This window comes from Buteo buteo, chromosome 5 (genome assembly GCF_964188355.1).
Source record: "Buteo buteo chromosome 5, bButBut1.hap1.1, whole genome shotgun sequence".
Classification (NCBI taxonomy): Eukaryota; Metazoa; Chordata; class Aves; order Accipitriformes; family Accipitridae; genus Buteo; species Buteo buteo.
In genome coordinates, this window is record NC_134175.1 from 51,667,923 (window position 1) to 51,688,127 (window position 20,205).

At 39.1% G+C, this 20,205-nt stretch overlaps 1 protein-coding gene across 1 annotated transcript in view; it reads left to right on the plus strand.

Moving 5' to 3' along the window:
* Nucleotides 1-11,056, plus strand: part of EPC2 (enhancer of polycomb 2) — a 51,262-nt gene extending 40,206 nt beyond the window's left edge. Inside the window, exons 11-14 of the mRNA XM_075028986.1 lie at nt 3,515-3,651; nt 5,506-5,665; nt 8,009-8,342; nt 9,732-11,056. Of these exons, the coding sequence (XP_074885087.1) occupies nt 3,515-3,651; nt 5,506-5,665; nt 8,009-8,342; nt 9,732-9,804 (704 nt within the window). The 3' untranslated portion in view covers nt 9,805-11,056. The remainder of the gene's footprint in view (nt 1-3,514; nt 3,652-5,505; nt 5,666-8,008; nt 8,343-9,731) is intronic.
* The last annotated feature ends 9,149 nt before the right edge of the window (nt 11,057-20,205 follow it).

The window sequence follows — 20,205 nt, forward strand, 5'->3', positions numbered from 1 at the left end:
CAAGAGGCACTGCTGTTAGATTTTTCTCATTAGTAAATAGGGAGTAAATTTTAAAAGGGCTGGTCAAAGTCTGGTTGTGCATTAAATGAGCACAGGTACTATCACTGCATTTATCAAAGTAATTCTGTTTGGGAGATGGTAGTTGAAATCAGTTGATTTTATAGCACACTTACCTGTAAGCATAAAGCTGCCTGTAGAGGAAACAATGACAGGATTTAAACTGATTGTTTTTTTTTTCTTTTAGTTTAGAGAAGACTTGGAGTTGCTTGCTTTGGTTTTCGGTGCACAAGAATATTCAAAGTTACCTCTACATTGTATTTTTCACTTGTATTAATAAAGCAACTCTTACTCTGGTATTTCCTCAAATGCTAGGCATTGTACAAACAGAAAAAAAGACTTACTTTAAAAATGTGTGACTGGTCTTTTTTTGAAAGTGCCTAATCAGTGCATGAATAAAGAACCACTGTTTCAAGCAAAATTACTCTCTTGCTCATGTTATAAGAACTGCAAGTGGGAAAACTGAATTTGAGGAACTTCATGAGACAAGGTCACTGAAACAATCTGATCCCTTTTATCAGTTGTGTAAACTTTTTGTAGTCTTACACACTCTCTCTGGCAAAGTTAGTTGGTCTTTTTTTCCAGAGACACCTCCAGAAGAATTCTCCGTTTAATCTAAAATGAGATAAACTGATGAGCTAGGGATACAACTGATCATCAGGATTGATGATGGAGGAAGGAAGTTACCAGGAATTTGTAGAAGGTACTACTTGCGACAGCTAAGTAATACTTAAGTTGCTTGCTGGATTCCTAGAGTGCAATTCAGCTGATTTTGGGGACTGAAGTAAGAAGTAGGCTTTAGGCAAAATCTTCAGCAACTTGCAGTACAGTCAGAATGTTGCATTTGGCTTCCAGTCTGCGTCAGCTGCCAGTTCCAATGACCTGCTCAAATAGTTATCTGTTTAGCTACCATGACCCTAGATACAAAAGACAACTGTGTATGATGGCATTCTCAGTTGAAAAATTTTGCTTATAGAACAGTCTTTTACCTTTTAGAGGTATTTTTTTTCCAGAATTAAATACCATGTAGAAGTAATTAATAGTACTTTGGGTGCAGCCTGAAAGATGATCTTTGATTAAAGCCTTCAAATCCTAAGAGAAGTGACATAATAATCCAAACCAAAGCCGTCAAGGAGGAGAGGAGTCTGGAAGAATTAATTTCACATTGACTTTTTTACCCTGTTCCATTGTAGTATTGCAATACAGTCAGGCTATGGTAAAATAGAGAATCCTGATATTCAGCAGTGGAAGCTAAAATTCTGGTAAATAGAACCTTTTATAAGAAGTGTAGAACACTTGCACTTAACTATGACCTTAAAGGCTACCTTGGGACATCCTGGAGGTTTGCGATCTTTTTTTCTCTAGGACCCTTTGGTTGTTTGATTTGGCAGAAGCAAATGATATTAAATGTGCTAATGAACATCTGCTGTTTTATAACAAGGCTAACAGCTGAGTTCAGTCAATAGGTAGTGAACTGACTGGCATTTAAGCATGTAAAGGCAGAGTAAGTGATTTTTACATTACTACAGTATCTTCCCTGTACCTTGTAATAGAGTGTTTCATGACTTTGTGGTCTGTGTCAAGCTAAGAAGGAAGGGAGACTGAAAGCAGAATTGATATGTTGGCTAAATTAGATGATCCTTTGATCAGAGAGACTGCTTTCTACATTATGTCTTTACAGTCCATAGAAGAATGCAACTTTGAGTCTAGATGAATAACCCTGTACTGCAGACAAATAATAGTTAATTACATCTAAATGCAAATTAGGTATTTCTTTGTGCCATGTAAGCTTGTTCCAAAACATTTTTTTTATAAAATAAAAGACATGTTCTGGAATTTGCTACCTCAGAACTTAAAAATAGAAATACATATATATGTAATGTTCCATAATGCTATTCTTGGCTCTGTTGCCTTTAGTAATGCAACACGTTTGGGGAGACTGTTGTGAGGGAACTTAGGAAGTTTAGCTGACTGAACTTCAAGTACTTGTAGTAATAGGTAAGAATCTTCAAGAGGAACAAAGTAAAGCTAAATATGAAATAAATTTTATTTTAGAATACATTGGAAATTATAATAAAACCCCTAGAATCTCAGAGGAGTAACTGTATAAGTCATTGGATTTTTAAGTGCCCTCTTACTGTGGTTGAAGCCTGTTTTAATAATGTAGCAATAGGGAAGTTTCGCTACTAACTTCTAAACAGTCACAGTCTTAATTTTGGTGTTTATTCGGAATGGAATTTCAGGACAACTGTGAGTATTACAACTAGTAAATGAAAGAGCCAGACCCTGAAAGATGGATCACTTCATATTCTAATGTTAGCTCAGTGTCTTTTGATAAGATTATATTCCTGCAGAATCTAGGTGTTTGAGATGAGTGACAGCTTCAGTCTTTGAAAAATCTAGTTCAGAATAAACTGCTGAAAGGTACTTAATGGGAATCTTTGAAAAGTGAATGTTCTTTTTACTTACTCCTAGGAGAACTTAGTTCTCAGGTTAGCATCAACTGCACAAAACTCAGGTTTTAACATGGAACATTTGACAGTATTTTCAGTTTATCAATGTGCAGTTCTTTGGGGGGAGAATATTGAGAACAGCTTTTCTGACTTCACCATTCCCTTCACTTGTTGAGACTATGATACTACTGGGGTTGCATTAACATGGTTCTCATAAACAAATATATTATGTCACTCTTAAACTCTTATTCCATTTAAAAAAATTAATTGGAGGAGAAAATCCTGTTCAGGTGAAACTTAAGCACTTCCTTCAGGAAAAAAAAGTGTGAAATAGAAGGGTCAAACTGGATTTGCTAAATAAACAGCGGCTTGTGATATTTGCAAACACTAAGTTTTAGACCTGGAGATCAGCTGTGTCATATATTAGTTTACAGTCCTTTCAGGTGAGGGTTGGTAACGAACTATTTAAATATATGAATTCTGGTTGTGCTGTTGAAGTAGGTGTTCTCGAATACCAGGCATATGCTTCCTTTACATTCTGGTGTCAGAGAAAAGGGCAATAACAAGGGACTGTAGGAAGGAAAGTTGTACAGGAATAAACTCCAAGTGCTCACTGGAAGAGAAGACACCCAGCTCAGTTCAGTGTACTACTTCTTCAGCTAAGATTTTTAGGATGTGCTTGTTTTCTGAAAGCTAGGAAAATAATTTCTTCAAGCTTTTGCATAAAGCTACTGGAGAGAAAACCACCAAAGTTAGAAACTGCTTAAAAGCAACAAAAGCTATGGAATCTTCTGTTATAAATTGATTCTACACTAAAAGAACACAACAACAAATGTAGCTTGACCTCTCCTTTACATAAGAATATATGAAGATCTTTGCAAGCATCTAACACAATGTATGTTGTCTTCAACCACTTGTTATCCAACATGGATGCAGTCTTGCATTCTAGATGTATTTGTTTTCTGCAGGCTTATTTAACACTGGCTTCACTTTCTTTTCTGTAGTAACAGGGGGTATCACAGAGGAACAATTTCAGACACATCAACAGCAGTTAGTTCAAATGCAGAGGCAACAACTTGCTCAGCTTCAGCAGAAACAGCAATCTCAGCATTCCTCACAACAGACACATCCGAAAGCACAGGTAATGCACCTTAACTGTTGTCATATGCTGCTATCTTCCTTTTTGCTTACTGTGTTTTTCATTTCTCTTATAAGTTCATAACACCTCGGTAAATATGTTAAATTTTAGAATGAATGTAGAATGCTTTTGGTCAAGATGCTTTTCCAGTTTGCTATGTACTGCCCAGAAGGCAACTTAAGCTGTAGCTAGTACAAATACCTCTCTTTCATTTTTCTATTTGGAATGAGATAATATTTTCAGTTTCAACATCAAAACCTGTGGGTTTTTTTTTTTCTTTTAAAGTTACATATCATGGCTGCATTTTAAAAGTTGCGTAAGAGACTTCATATTTTAATGTGTTAGTTGCGTTCACAGAGTCGGTCAGTGTAGAAAGATTCAGTGCTTTGTCAAGTCATACGGTATTCACTGATTTTATCCTCCTTTATATATGTGCTCCAAAGAGACTTCTTTATTAAAACTACTTTGTGAGGTAATGTACTCTGTTATGAACAGGTGTTCAGTGAGTATTAAAAATTGGTAACTTCTGAGAGGAAAAACGTAGTTTTGCCTATTCAATTTGATTCCTTCCCCATCCCCAGTGTTACTACTTCTGTCTTCTAAAAGAATCACTTTTTTTCTCTGTAATGCCTTGCAAGGGAAGAATATATGTTTCTCTGTTGAGCTTAGTTTTCTCTTAGTTTCTTACCAAGAAAATACAACAGTTGTTGCTGTTATCTATTACTAGGAAAACTTGCTTTACTTTGAGCATATTACATCTAATTGCCAGTGGTGTTTGTCCTTTCCCCTCAGTGTTTTCTACTTTGATTAATCAGGGATTCTGTACTGGTGGTTACTGATAACATTTTTTGTAAGTGTGAAGACATGATACCAGAATATTTTAAACAAAAGGATTGAATTTTGGATTTTTAAGACACTCTGAATGTCTATGCAAAGTCACTTTCTTAGCTAATATAAATTGAAATTGTGAAGAATGATACATTTGCCATTTCAGGGTGTCTTTCGGGTACTTACCATGCTTTCAGAGAAACTGGACTAATAAAAGATATGTACTTCCAGAATGCGGTGGGCAATTACGCTGTGGTACAGATTACTCTGTGAGAATGAATGTACCATAAATACTGAAAATTTGTTAGACTTGCTGTTGCAGTGTATTTGCTGCTTGGAGACAGAAGAGAGAAGGCATAGTTGTTTTCTTTGAGGAAGCTTCTCAAACACATAGAATCCTAGAATGGTTTGTGTTGGAAGGGACCTTAAAGGTCATCTAGTTCCAACCCCCCTGCCCTGGGCAGGGACACCTTCCACTAGACCAGGTTGCTCCAAGCCCCATCCAGCCTGACCTTGAACACTGCCAGGGATGGAGCAGCCATAATCTCTCTGGGCAACCTGTTCCAGTGCCTCACTGCCCTCGCAGTGGAAAACTTCTTCCTCACATCTAATCTGAATCTACCATTACCCCTCATCCTATCACTACATTCCCTGATAAAAAGTCCCTCCCCATCTTTCTTGTACGCCTCCCTTTAGGTACTGGAAAGCTGCCATAAGGTCTGCCCTGAGCCTTCTCTTCTCCAGGCTGAAGAACACATCATGGAAGTGATCTGTTGTGCTAAGAACTGCATTTGCTATTGACTGGCTGAATTGGGCAGGGCTTACTTGACGCTCATTTGGATGCTAATTTTCAACTTTTTATCAGATTTGTGATACAGAAATATTTAATGTTTCAGTGCATTAGATTACATTTAGAAGATGTATTTATTTAGTTGCTGGTAATTGTGCATTATAGCAACCCTAACATTGTATTTAATTTTGTACTCTGATGGTTATAAAGAAAAAAAATTATTTTTTTAACTCCCACAGGGCTCCAGCACCTCTGACTGTATGTCAAAAACACTTGATTCAGCCAGCGCCCACTTTGCTGCATCTGCAGTGGTTAGTGCACCTGCTCCTAGTCGCAGTGAGGTAACGAAGGAACAAAACACCAGCCACAACAATATTAATGGTGTTGTCCAGCCTTCAGGTGATGATTTCTTAAAACCCGGGGTCTAGTGTGAGCTGTGAATATGTCAACTGATCTTACTTCTGATTTCTACAACACTATTTAATAAACAAAAAGAATCAAATATATCAATGGTGATACTTTTTAAAGATTGTTCTTTAAAATACTTTTGTGCAATGGCATGTAGGTTAGTACGGTAATAAAACTACCAAATGCTCTTTTACATTGGAAGGGTATTGTTTCTGTTTTCTTTTGTCGGCTTTTGTCTTTTAATAATCTGTTTTGATCAAAAGCATAAGTGACAGCATTTTAAAAACATGGTGAATGTGTAGTTAAAAAAAAAATCAATTGCTTTAAACATCAAGTAGTTTGAGAAGGAAATAGAAAACTTGCTATGTTATTTAGTCATTATCTCACTTTCGTATTCAGACAAACTTACTAATAGGCTACTTACACTAATGTCAAAAGAATTGCTAGAAGTTCAGGTTTCATTACGTTTAGGGTTCCTCCCAAATTGAGACAAAAGTGTAGATGTTGGCATTCGCTACTTTCCCCCCACCCCTCCTTCTGAACCTCCATTATCAGAAGGCAGTAAAGCCAGTCATGCTGGTGCAGTAGCCATGTTGCTGAGAGACAAATATTATTTGGCATTTGACTGCCATAACAAATAAAAGGCTTTTAGAGTAATTTGTTGTTTTAACAGCTAATGATGTGATTAGTTTTATAGACCTTCTGCCAGGCTGGGTTAATGATAATATGAAATTAATAGAAGGAGAAAAAACACAACTGAATAAAATCAATATGCTGGAACAGTTCCAGGAAAGAAAAAGACATCTATGTTTAATTCTGTAAGATCATATCTGAGAGGGTAATGTTTCAATGGGTATAAGATCAGGCACATGGTGGTATACCATGCCAATACATGGTACACAGCTTTAAGATTGATGAAAACCATTTGCAAATATTAGGCATATAAAATTAGACTTCTGTTACTGTTCTAAAGCTGTAAGTGGCAATGATGTAAAATAGCTATTCCTGTTTAGGATAGGAAGACTTGTAAATTAGGAAATGTTAGCTGATGTTGTGGTTTAACCCCAGCCAGCAGCTAAGCACCACGCAGCTGCTCACTCACTTCCCCCCACACCCCCCCCCCCCAAACAGTGGGATGGGGGAGAAAATCAGGAAAAGAAGTAAAACTCGTGAGTTGAGATAAGAATGGTTTAATAGAACAGAAAAGAAGAAACTAATAATGATGATAACACTAATAAAATGACAACAGTAATAATAAAAGGACTGGAATATACGAACGATGCACACTGCAATTGCTCACCACCCGCTGATCGACACCCAGTTAGTCCCGAGCAGCGATTCCCCTACCCCCACTCTCCCCAGTTTATATACTAGATGTGACGTCACATGTTATGGAATACCCTGTTGGCCAGTTTGGGTCAGCTGCCCTGGCTGTGTCCCCTCCCAACTTCTTGTGCCCCTCCAGCCGTCTTGCTGGCTGGGCATCAGAAGCTGAAAAATCCTTGACTTTAGACTAAACATTACTTAGCAACAACTGAAAACATCAGTGTGTTATCAGCATTCTTCTCATACCTAGCTCAAAAACATAGCACTGTACCAGCTACTGGGAAGACAATTAACTCTATCCCAGCTGAAACCAGGACAGTTGAAGCCACATTTTTTTTCAGGAGTAAGAGTCTAGGGGAAAATATATCTAGTTCCCCTGTGATAAAAATCAGAACAGTGAATGGCTAGGATACCAAGATGAAATTTGAGAACCTCTGGTTTGAATATACACTGTGAAACCTGAAGTTTCTCACAACTCAGGAATGCAAACAGAGCACTGCCACATAATCTGAAAGGAGTTCTCTACTTTGCCTAGTCTTAGACCCCTAGTTTTGCTGTCTAGAGAGGGACTGGTCCCCAAAACCTCTTTACATTGCCAGCAGAACAAGGTAGGAGGTGAGGAGGTGATTCAAAGCATCAGAATTTGGCTTCACAGTTGGTCTCTGAGGTTGCCTAGCTAAGGTGTTCGCCATTCAGTTTAATTCTTGGGGAATGTTGCCCCTTTAATTTAAGGCACCTAAAATGAGGCCTACAAAGTTGGGCAATATAAACGTTCTTTGTCATACAGTAACTTTCTGATGTTCTTGTGAATGAAAAAAAAAAAAGTGAAATATTTCTAATGTTAACTAGAAATATTTCTAAAATTTTACATTTTGTGAATCTCTAAAAAACAGATTGTTGCACAATTCCAATGACATATATACTTAAAGCATTACCCTTGAGGTTAATCTTTGGCTTTGAATCTAAGGACTGGCATCTTGTTAATTAACAATGTTTGTTTTGTAACAGGAACCTCTAGAACTTTGTACTCCACCAACATGGCTTTATCATCCAGCCCAGGGATTTCAACTGTACAGCTTGTAAGGACAGTCGGCCACACCACCACAAACCACTTAATTCCAGCATTGTGCACAAGCAGCCCTCAAACGCTTCCCATGAACAATTCTTGCCTGACAAACACAGTGCACCTCAACAATGTCAGTGTTGTTTCTCCAGTCAATGTGCATATCAATACAAGGACTTCAGCACCATCGCCAACAGCCTTAAAACTCGCCACAGTTGCTGCCAGTATGGACAGAGTGCCAAAGGTAACTCCTAGCAGTGCCATCAGCAGTATAGCAAGGTAAGCATGTAGCAAGTTGGAGCAATTTTAAGTTAGGTTTGTCCTACATGTCTCCATAGATGTGCCTAACTCTGCACTAGAGCACTGAATAGAATTGTTTCCACCTCTCAGAGACTTCTCAGTATAGCTTCAACCTCACAAAAACATCCAGCTGCTGGTATCTTCAGCATGGCCATGACAAACCTCAAGAGCTGATTTTCGGAGATTAACCCCCACATAATTTGCACTGATGTTAGGTGCCAGTAGTTTTGGTAAACTTCTATTGTGTTTAAAATGGCTTCATTTTAATAATTTTCATTTGTCCCTTCTCGTGCAGCACTCTCAGGTAGATTCTATCAAACTCTCCATGTGTTCTCTCCAGAACTTTGTGTACCCATATTGTAAGATGCAGGCTGGCACATACCTATTTTATATATACATATGGATATATGTGTTACATATTTATGTAAAATATAAACTAGATATGTGCCAGCCTGCCTCTTACGTATATAGATAGATATTTATTCATTCTTATCGAACAGCAGCATTCTTATTTCAGGATACTTAGAAGATGTTTCGCAGGAGTGGCAGGAGCTTGCAGTTGGCTATGTTTTCTGAAAATTACAATATTTGGGCTTTGTTTTAAGTCTCTGCTGGATTGTGTGATGTTTAAAAAAAAGTTACATTTGTTTATGATTTAGAAAAATAAAAAATGGATATTAGCAAATGTGGCTTGCTGGTTATGTCATAATGCTTCTGGAGAGGTTAAAAAATGCTTTTTGAGATGGAAAATTGCATGTATAATTTAGTCACTGCATAGATTGAGAAAAAGGTGTTTTTAAATTAGCAGTCATACCTTAAAGCATACTTTTATATTACTAATGCATTTAGTTCTTATTTCCCTCAAGTCAGAGGGGTATTTCAAGTCATGTCAGTAAATGCCTTGAAGAGTACCATCTTGGCTGAATAAGTTGTAGGCTTCTCTACAGAGAATGATAATAAATTAGAAAAGCATTTAAGATTTCTTGCATTAGTGCTAAAGTGGAATTGGGATGTGGAGGGGGAATTATGTTAGAACAATGCTTTGCTCACTAACAGAATATTTGATACTGAGTCATCATGGTATATCTTGACTTTGCTCCTTCAGGAGATCTTCAGTACACTTATCCATAATTCAGGCTGGTAATTTACAGTTAAATGCAATAATCTTGTAGAAGGGACTGCATTGTTAGTGGAGTAAAAGCAGTTCGTAAATGCCAGTATTTAGTTTCAAATAATCTGTTTCTAGTGTACGTGTCAACGTTTCTCCCTGATCCGTGTAACAGCTGTATAAAAACAGGAAATAGTTAAAACTGTGTAAGGAAATGATTGTGTTCTACCTGTAACTACTGAATATTTCTTCTATTGCAGAGAGAACCATGAACCAGAACGACTGGGTTTAAATGGCATAGCAGAGACAACAGTAGCCATGGAAGTGACATAACCTCAAACCAGAGTCTCAACCTGTGCTAATGGTGTAGTCATTTATATTCCAACTGAATGCAAAATACAGCACTCTGTGGATCACAGAGAACTAAAATGGACCTAAATGGACTATCATTATATCGTGTATTAAGTCGATATATAATGTAAATTTTGTAAAATTGGGAAAATCACTACCTTGTAAAATAGTTTATTTGTATCATCAATATTATTTCTGTTACTTGAATAGTAGATATTCATCATCATGCTTTTGCACTTGAATTTGCAACTGAATGGATTAAAAAATAATTCTTTAATGGGATCATGAGCATGAAATGGGATCCTGCATCACTTGTTTTAACTATTTATTTTGCCATGTTTACATTTTGTATCTTGTACAAATAAATCCAACTTTGTGTCTAAAAAAAAAAAAGTTAAAGATTCATAGCTAGGAAACAAAATTCTTGTAATTTTTTTCTAAAGAAAATGTAAAGTTTTCACTTGGTTCATTTTGTTTCACAATTTGACTAGATGGACTTTTTGGTAAATACTTTAGTGGCATTTCACTGTCAAATATGAAGTTCAAGGCAAAATAGTATTTTCTATTACTGTGCAGGGGAAAGGGATGGATCGATACATGCAAATTTAATGTAGTAACTCACTTTTCCATATATTTTGAATGTATATTTCTATTTATAATACCAGTTTATAAAAAATAATTACACAGGAAAAAAACTGACTAGGAAAATTATGCATCTAGCACATATAAAACTGTGCAGATATGAGAAAATTTTCAACTGATTACATTTTATCTGAAGACTGCATATTTTAACCGGCTTTAAAACTGTAACACACCACATAAAGGATATTTTACCAGGTATGTATTGCATTATATATCATTGCAATAATTAATTATTGGATGTCTAGATATCGAGCCATCCCAGGTGGTGGGGGGGAGGGAGGGTTGTGGCAAGATTGTCTTTTCAATTTTGGAGAGTTTTCCTGTGGCTACAAGGCAAGTAACGGGTTGGAAAAAGTCTGACTGTAAGCGTTGGACACCTTCGTAGTGTAGTGTTTTAGTGACTTTTTTTATACGGTTCTTGTAAATTAGATACGTGTAGTGGTGTTTCAGAATGTTTGTTTATGCACTAGTTCAGACAACTTTCCCTGTTACTTGTTCTTGATAAGTGAAAACTGCAGGGAAATAAAAATACATATCAAAACATGGACATGTTGCATATGTGTTTATTTCACAATGTGCAAGCAATATAAGTGTAAATTTTAGAGGCAGTTAGTGTTTTTTTTGATGATTTTGACCAAAGCATATGCACCTTTTTCCAAAAGGTTTCAGTTTATGTGATTATTTCCTGTGCTTACAGTATACAGTAGGGGAGGGATGGTCTGGTAGCTGGGACCTGTGACCTGGGAATAATCAGGATGAGACAGTTTCTTTTCTGCCAAAGAAACTTTTGCTATTACTTTGGGTGAATCATTTGAATTTTCTGCTGTTTGGTTCTCTACCTGTGATTTGGTTAATGTTTCTGTATTTCTTATAAATAATAGAATCATTGAGGTTGGAAGGAACCTTGGGACGTTGTCTAGTCCAGTCCACCCTCCCCAAAGAAAGTCAAGATAATGATTTGCCTATATGTCATGCAGTCAGTGTATTTTTCCTCTTGGCTTTTTATATAAAGAGCTATTTTTAATCTAAGTTGTGCTTAAACATGTTTTGTCATACGTTCTGTAAGTTAAAAGTTCTGACAGTTAAAAACACTTGCAGAGCTTTAAATACCGAGAGCTTGTCAGAAACTCAGATGTCTAAAATTAACTATTTTTTTGCTTAACTGATGCTTTATTTCCTATTCAGTATGAGGTCTTCAAGGAGAGATGATAATAGATTATATCTGCTGAGAATAGTCAAAGGAACCCATGACACTTTCAGTGTCACCGCCTTGGTCAGGCAAGGCATGATGGCAGGATTCGGGGTGTCAGCACAAGGGGGAGGCACCTTTGCAAATGCATGTTTGTTTATCACTTTCTGCACTGTGTCTTCATTGGAACTGCTGCTCCCTGGCAAATTGTTCGTTACATGTACGTGATCTTTTCAGGTATGTCTGAGGTTTTCTGTAGAACCGGGTTAATTTCTGGGAATGACTGTGACCTATGTAGTCTGAAGTATGAATGAATTTTTTTTTTAAAGCAGAATTGTTGCAAAACTGTGTCTGAAAGGAAAAAAAGTTATTCTCCTTGATAGATAAAAATAACCTTGCTTCTCTAAAATATTCCCAAAACCCTTTTGAGGTTTAATGAAAATGTGAAGTCATTTCTTCTGCCGACTGAAAGTTGTTCGCTTTAGCGAATGACAGCTACTGAGCTCTGTAACATAGACTCTTCTCACTACAAACGTAGATCACTTTCATGGTAAATTGGACTGAAAATGTCTCTAAGATTGCTGTGTATCCATGACTTGGTATAGTCTAACCCTCATCTAATTACTTAAAAAAACTTCTAGCTGGAGCTTCTGACTTTTAATAGATTGTGGAAAAATGTGAGGTGGAGGAAAGGATTTCATAAACTCCAAAGGCTATAATGGTAAGTATGCCATACATTGCATTTAAAGAATTAGTATTGATGTAGTTTTCTGTAAAGTAGAACTATGATAGTCATCTTAAGAATTTTTAGCAATTAATTGCGTGCCTCAAGTGCAAGAAAAGGAGCATGATGAATAATACTGTAGTCCATAGAAAACTTCATTAAAAAAGAGTGGGGAGTATTGTTAGAAAGTCTTCTGCTTTCTCCTCATACTGGTATACAGCAGGGAATACCAATGACTGAGTTATTTTTGTGTGCTGTTTTAAAAGTGTGTGTTGAGGCTATGACGTTCTTCTTTAACCCCCTTATTTGAACATCATGCAATCATGCATTTCTGCAATATGATTTTAATAGTGATTTCTGCTTTATTACGTATTAGGGAATGTTCAGGTAAGATTTTTTGAATGTAGTTTATCTACAGCAATTTATATTGGACTACAAGTGTAATGTGCAGAGTTTTCCCTTACATGTCAGATATTAGAAAATGATGATTCTTTTTCTGATAAGTTTTATCTAATTTATTTACTCTATAGATTGAGTGGAGTTTTGATATGTATTTTAATTGTAGGCATCTTGTTGCCAATTCTGCTATAGGGTTTTTCCTCCCCTTTCCAAACAATATCTTAAACAATATTCTCTTTACAGAGCTGTTCCTCTTCCTTAATCCTCTACAGTAGTCTGTATGTGTGGCTTCCCCCCACCCCACCCCCCCGCAAACAAGATGACAGTTACTGCAGCCCTTCACAGTTTTTCTGAGGCTCTGACTTAGAGTGCTTTGCCTTCCCTGATAGTCCGTTTTCCTATACTACTCCAACTCCTTTGTAGAAAATAACAGAAATGTTTCCTATTTTCTTATTATAGTAATTGTGATTTTTGAAGCAGAATCTTCAGACAGTGCAGCCTTCCAGGAGGTGAGAGAGTTATCCTCAAGTGGACTCATGCGGCATCATGCTTGCATGTAGTCAGCCTTCCTCTATTTCCAGTACCATTCAGGAAGAACTACTCTGACCTTCAGAATAGAGTGCCCTGGTAGAAATTCACATCTTCAAACAGGAAAGCTCTGAAGGCTACAGCAAACTAAACACTTTATACAGGGCTGTCATCTCAACTGACTTCCTGGATTTGACTTTCAGAGAAACGGTTTCAAATCTCACTTCCTTATTTCTTCTACTTTTAGGGTTTGCAATATTCAGACTTCTTAGAAGGATGGAGAATAACTTCATAAATTAAAGCATGTCTTCACAGTAAACTGCTAATTGGGAAAGAAGGAAAAAAGAAAGGCATCTCTGTAAAAGGGAGAGGAAATGTTTCCTGTGTAGCAGCAGACCCAGGCAATTTAAGTTGGGTTAGCTATTAAGGTCCAAGTGTTTACGTGTGAACAAAGGCACATGGTGGATAATTGTTTTTCTTCTGATCTAACCAGCTAATTACGTGGAAGACATTAGATACGGGTGATTGCTGTCTGTGAGCCAAAGCAACCCTGGGTCAGGTTAATCTCTCAGGAAAGGCATCCAGACCAACGAGCGTGGAGGCAGTGGTGTGTCAGCGTGTGGAGCCCCAGTGTGAAACCACTCGTACCTGGAAAGTGCCCTGAAGCAGGCAGCTGCTTGGAAGGGGGTTTCTTGGGAAAAGAACAGGCCGTTTCAGGGTGAGGGAAGTGTTACTTGAAGCCAGGGCAGATCCACAATGAGGGCTGTTGTGCTTCCCAGCACATCCTACCGTAACTGCATTGTCTGGAGTTTTTAATTCTGGAGAGCCTGTTGCTTGTCTTTGACAGATACCCTGCTACATTGCTCTAGCCTACATAGAAATAAAGCAGCTTTCTAGCTATTTGCAGAGTTCCTAAATGCATTTAATGGCAGCATTTCTCTTGTAGGCCAGTGATAATGTGTAAGAATAGCATATGTATGAAATGGGAATATATTTGGGTAATTTTCTTTACAAAGCTTTACTTAAATGGCCAGAAGGGGAATGTAATACTGATTTCATTTCCATTTGGTAAGAAAGTCCACTGGCTAAGAATGAGTTGGAAGCAGGCTGCGATTTTTGCTCATACATTTTCTGTACTTCTAAGCACCTAGCTCACCAAGCACTGAACTTCTGTGTCTTATCCTCCTGCTAGTGAATACAGAGCCTTCTTAAAGGAGTGACTTCAGAATGCTTTCACATGACTTCTGTTAACTGAAGGTAGTTGCGTCTTCGCTGAACTGCGTAAGGGAGAACCTAGGAATACCAGCATCCTACTTGCAGGAACCCAGCAGCAGTGTCTGAAGCTAGGTGATGTGAGGTTCTCGCGTGTCCCTAAACTGGTTTGATTGTGTGCCATCCTGCTGCAGTGACGGTCAGTACCCAAAATGACATTCCCTAATGTGAGAACGTTTTTGTTTCTGAAGTGCCTTTCTGTGATACAGGAGGAAAAGGGAGTTTTAAGTTCCCTGTTTTCTCAGTGGCTTGCTTGTTTCCAAGTCACCTAGTGTATCTCAAAATGCTTTTTTTAATGGTGTAATCTCAAAAAAAAAAATGAAGAGCACCCATGCAAGTTACATTTTGCTATGAATTTAACCCCATTTAATCACAGTCTGTATTGTGACCCAGTGATTATAGTTCAAAGAAAAAAAAATTAATGTAGTTGGAATAGGACTAAAATCTAAAAACTAGAAGGGAATAACAGTGAAGCAACTAAACTGTTTCCTGAACATGGGCTATGTCCACTCCTCACTGGGTTTGTCCACTCTTTTCTCTGAGTATCAGCATCATCTTCCCATTCTTGCTCTGTACGCAGTAGTGTTGAATGGGGTGGGCCCTGTACCAACTGCAAAAATTATGTAGTGCAACCCAGCGCCCCTCCCCAGTCTCGGGGTGAGTGGATGTGCAGGCATGAAGAGATGCGATGGCCCAAAATCTCCTGTGCAGAAAATGAGAGATGTCTTGAGCCCTGATGGTGTGCCAGAATAGCCTTTCCCCTGTACCCCAGTTACACTGCTTTTTTTTTCTACAGTTACGATTGTTTCTGTGACTAAGAATGGGAAAATCTGTTTAGTCCAATCTGGCTTCAATCCATTACACACTGATTTAACTCTAATACAAATGTAATTACACAGGGAGGATAATGTAGAAAGATCAATTAGAGAGCAAGGGGCAAACGAAGGAGGGAGGCAATTAATCAAGGCTATACTATAGCAGATAATGATAAGAAAAAACTTGTAACAGAACACATATATTGGCCTAAATCTTTTTGTCTGACAGGAGTACGCAACCACTTCCTCAGAGTTCTGACAGGTACAATGAAAAGACTCTGACCACAGCACCATACCTATCCTATCGTATTCTGGCAAGATCTTATCTATTCAGAAATGTCTGAAAAATAAACTAGTACTATGCCTGTCAGCTGCTGAACTCTCCTAAGGATAGCAGAAAGAAGGTAATGGGGCAGAAGGTGATCAACTGACCAAGGCTAGGCACAGTTAATAGTTACACTTTCAAAACCTCACTAGCAGTTCAAACTGATTTTTGACGGAAATGTAAGGCCCTGCTTCAGCAAGCTGCCATGTAGCCCATGTGCCCTGACTTCACCCCCTGGGGACAGGCTGGTGGCAGCTCGCTGTGAATTGATGGCAGCCTGGTGCTCGCTTTCCCACCATCGCTGTTAATGCTTCACTGACTCTTCCTGAATTAATGTTATTTCATTGAACCATGCCCTGGGGATAAAGTGATGCTTAAAATAACATCATCCCCTATCTTCCTGATGATGATCTGACTAGACTAGTCATCGTGGTTTTAAATCAACAGCTGTGTAAGTGACACCAGAAGATGGCATCATCTGCCTGTAATGCTGTTTAACTATTTCTGGATCTTCATGCATAAAGATGGGGGGGGTTTGACAATGGACATGTTCTCCCTCACAACGAAATTCGGTGTGCAGTGTGGAGGCATTGTGTTTTGGAGTTGTGTATTTTTTAGTGGGTTCGGGGTTCTTTAGTTGGGATTTTTATGATTGCTTTATAGCTTCCTATAGTTAAGGAAGACAGTTTTTTTTTTCTTCTTCCAAGTTACAGTCCTTTTATTTGGATTATTTATTGAGTAATCCAAATGAAAGGATTGTAACTTGGAAAAATATTTTGAGTATTGAATAATCAACAAAAACATTTTGCTGTTTTATACAAAGTGGTAAAACCAGATTTACTTATTTTTAGCAAACCCATCTTTTTATAGGTGAGTTAACTAGATATATATGACTTCGCATAATGTGAATAATTTATATGAAGACTGAGATTTATGTGTGTACTTAACATACTTTTTATATATATATATATATACACTTTAAAGTAAGCATATATTGAAGTGTTTTGCAAATCAGAAACATTGGCTGTTCTTAAACTCCTTGCTAGCATAACCAGAACACTTTCTGATAGAGTATCTTTTGACTGGCAGTACCCTAGTTGCAAATCTGACCTTTCTGTGGAGGTGTGAGAAAGGCAACCCTGTGGCCCTGGATCACCAAAGAAATCATTACCTGTCTGACCAAGGGAAATATTGCTTCTGGGATAATCATCTTGGGTGACTGTCAGTTATGCAGATCCTATACATTTTGCTATTAAATTTTTCCTTTACCTGGACCAATGGTCTTTTAGCCCAGTCTCTCCTAAACTATAAATATGTCTCCTTGCCTTTGGTGATGTGTGGGTATGCAGATTAGATTGTTTCTGTATCTCAGTTCCTCCTAGCTGCCTTCTCAGCACTTTTTAGCTCATTTTATTGCCTGTTCTTCAGTCTTTGGCTTCCTTGCTTGCTTGCTTGCTTTCTTTTTCTTCCTGTTAAGCACTATGTTCTGGCTTTGTCAACATTTTCCCTGAGGCACTCCTAACAGTGTTTTCTGGCATCTGTGGGTCACTAACTATCCTTGACATTTAAAATTGCTTTTTGTCATGGGGATCCCAACCTTTTTGGTACCTTCTGGAAGAAATCCTTTACCACCTTTTTACCCGTAGACATATCTCAGCACTGATGACACAAGCATATCATCAAATTTCATCTCAATGGCCATTGCTGAGACACCAGGATCAATGGAATCTACATTAAAGCCACTCTTCCTGCTGATAAGTTACACCCCTGGCCAGTACTGGTGTCTGTTCATTGCACTGAATTGTTAAAGACAGCAGAAATTCAACCTTGTTGTTCTTTTTCTCCTGAAGCTCCTTCCCAACTCCAAAGCTTGTTCCTGGAGCCCAGAAGCAATGAAAGCAAGCAACGTTCTTTTGGCTCTGTGGATAGGAAATTGGTTTTTCACTTCTGAAATGCCCGAGCATCTATTCCCTTATTTCCGTGGGACCACCTCTCTATCAGAATCCACATTCTGCCATTGTTCAGAACCTCCATCCCATGCCCCCTTCTTGGATTGGTGGCTCACCTGCAAAGAAGTGGAATCTCATTGTCCTCTTATGGCTGTCCCGCTTTGTCCCAGTCTTTGAGGAGTGGATTGGTTATTCCTTTTGGAGACCTCCAACATCTTGGGCTTTTTAGTGAACTGTCCCAGCTGAGGTTGGCTCAGCCTGAGAATTTCTTCAGGAAAAATCAATTCACTGTCACACTGTATCTAATCTGCCAGGGTGATCTAAACCAGTATCCAGCTGGAGAACTTGCCTGAAATGTAGGAAATTGAGATGACATCAAGGTTTGCCCTCTTTTACTTTTGTAGTACTGGTAGCAAGAAAATTCTCTTGCAGTCTGGTGCCTGTAGTTCAATAAACCCAAGCGAACTTTAGCTATAGTGGTGTTTCTTGTTGTGGTGGGTTGACCCTGTCTAAATGCCAGGTGCCCACTAAAGCTGTTCTATCACTCCCCCCTCCTCAGCTGGACAGGGGAGAGAAAATATAACAAAGGGCTCGTGGGTTGAGATAAGGACAGGAGAGATCACTCACCAATTACCATCACGGGCAAAACAGACTCAACTTGGGGAAAATTAACGCAATCTATTACCAGTCAACCAGAGTAGGGTAATGAGAAGTAAACCCAAATCTCAGAACACCTTCCCTCCACCCCTCCCTTCTTCCCAGGCACAACTTCACTCCTGGATTCTCTACCTACACTCCCCCCCCCACAGCAGCACAGGGGGATGGGGAGTGGGGTTTACGGTCAGTTCATCACACGTTATTTCTGCTGCTTCATCCTCCTCAGGGGCAGGACTCATCACCCTCTTCCCCTGCTCCAGCGTGGGCTCCCTCCCATAGGAGACAGTCCTCCATGAACATCTCCAACGTGGGTCCTTCCCACGGTGTGCAGTTCTTCAGGAGTGCACTGCTCCAGCATGGGTCCCCCATGGGGTCACAAGTCCTGCCAGAAAACCTGTTCTGTGGGCTCCCCTCTCCACAGATCTGCAGGTCCTGCCAGGAACCTGCTCCAGTGCTGGCTTCCCACGGGGTTCCAGCCTCCTTTGGGCACCCACCTGCTCCACCATGGGGTCCTCCATGGGCTGCAGGTGGAGATCTGCTCCCCTGTGGACCTCCCTGGGCTGCAGGGGGACAGCCTGCCTCACCATGGTCTTCCCCACGGGCTGCAGGGAGATCTCTGCTCCCCCTCCTTCTGCACTGACCTGGGGGTCTGCAGGGTTGGTTCTCTTACATGTTCTCACTCCTCTCTCCGGCTGGCATTTCTGTCTGTCCCAGCAACTTTTTTTCCTTCTTAAATATGTCATCACAGAGGCGCTACCACTATCACTGATGGGCTCGGCCTTGGCCAGCAGCGGGTCTGTCCTAGAGCTGGCTGGTATTGGCTCTGTCGGACACAGGGGAAGCTTCCAGCAGCTTCTTACAGAAGCCACCCCTGTAACCCTCCCCCCTTACCAAAACCTTGCCACACAAAGCCAATATGCTTGTAAGTACGCAGTCTGAAAAAATGCGTGGATTCAGAAATGAAAGAAATTAATAATGCTAATGCCTAAGATTACAGCAGCGGAGTATGACTCCTTTTGTCTGTATCTTGATAGTTCATGTTTTATGTGAAGCAGTTTCCCAATAAACTGTAAATTGTACCTTCCATCAGGCATCCAGAGCAGCCTGGAAGAAGCTCACAAGCTCAAGGAGGTTCTGACCGCTCCTGAATCTGGCTGAAAAGTAATGTTCTGACTAGGGTGCTTAACCCAGTAATCTGGTAATAAGTAGTAAAAAGAGCAGCTTTGTGACAATACGGTATTGTCTCCAATACAGACAATGTAATACTGTTTGTGACAAAACTGCTAAGAAAAGATGGCTCTTCAGTGCATTCTTACTGATGGCAGATTATACCTGCTGTAATAGGAAAATAGAGGTTTGCCTATCTTGCTTCAAAATGAGCTCTTGATAATGGAGAAAAATAAGGATTAATTCGTTGAAACGGTTGTCTTTTTATGACTAAGCCCTTACTTGTCATGACTAACAAATTTGCTATTCAGGGAAAAAGCTTGAAACATAAGAGAAATAAAAGGACTAGATAATTGGTAATCCACGGGAATAAATCACATTATATAATAACGTCTTATCACATGCTGCACATTGCTAACTCTCCATGATGTAATTGCTTTTAAGAAGGGCATGAGAGCCTTTGGAACTAGCCTGCTGTTCTTGCATCCACATCAGGTGCTGAGGACAACCACTGTGGCTAGAGGAAAGGGAAATCTCTGTAGAAATACTGAAGAAGTGACCACTCTCATCTTAATTGCATGACTAAGGCTAATTTAATGAAACTGGTACTTTGGAGGATACCAGTTTCAAAAGTTGCTCAGAGCTGCTGAAGTCCAGGGACTGTCTGCAACTTTCCAGAAGACATCAACAGTTGTTGGTTCATCTTCAAGCACTCT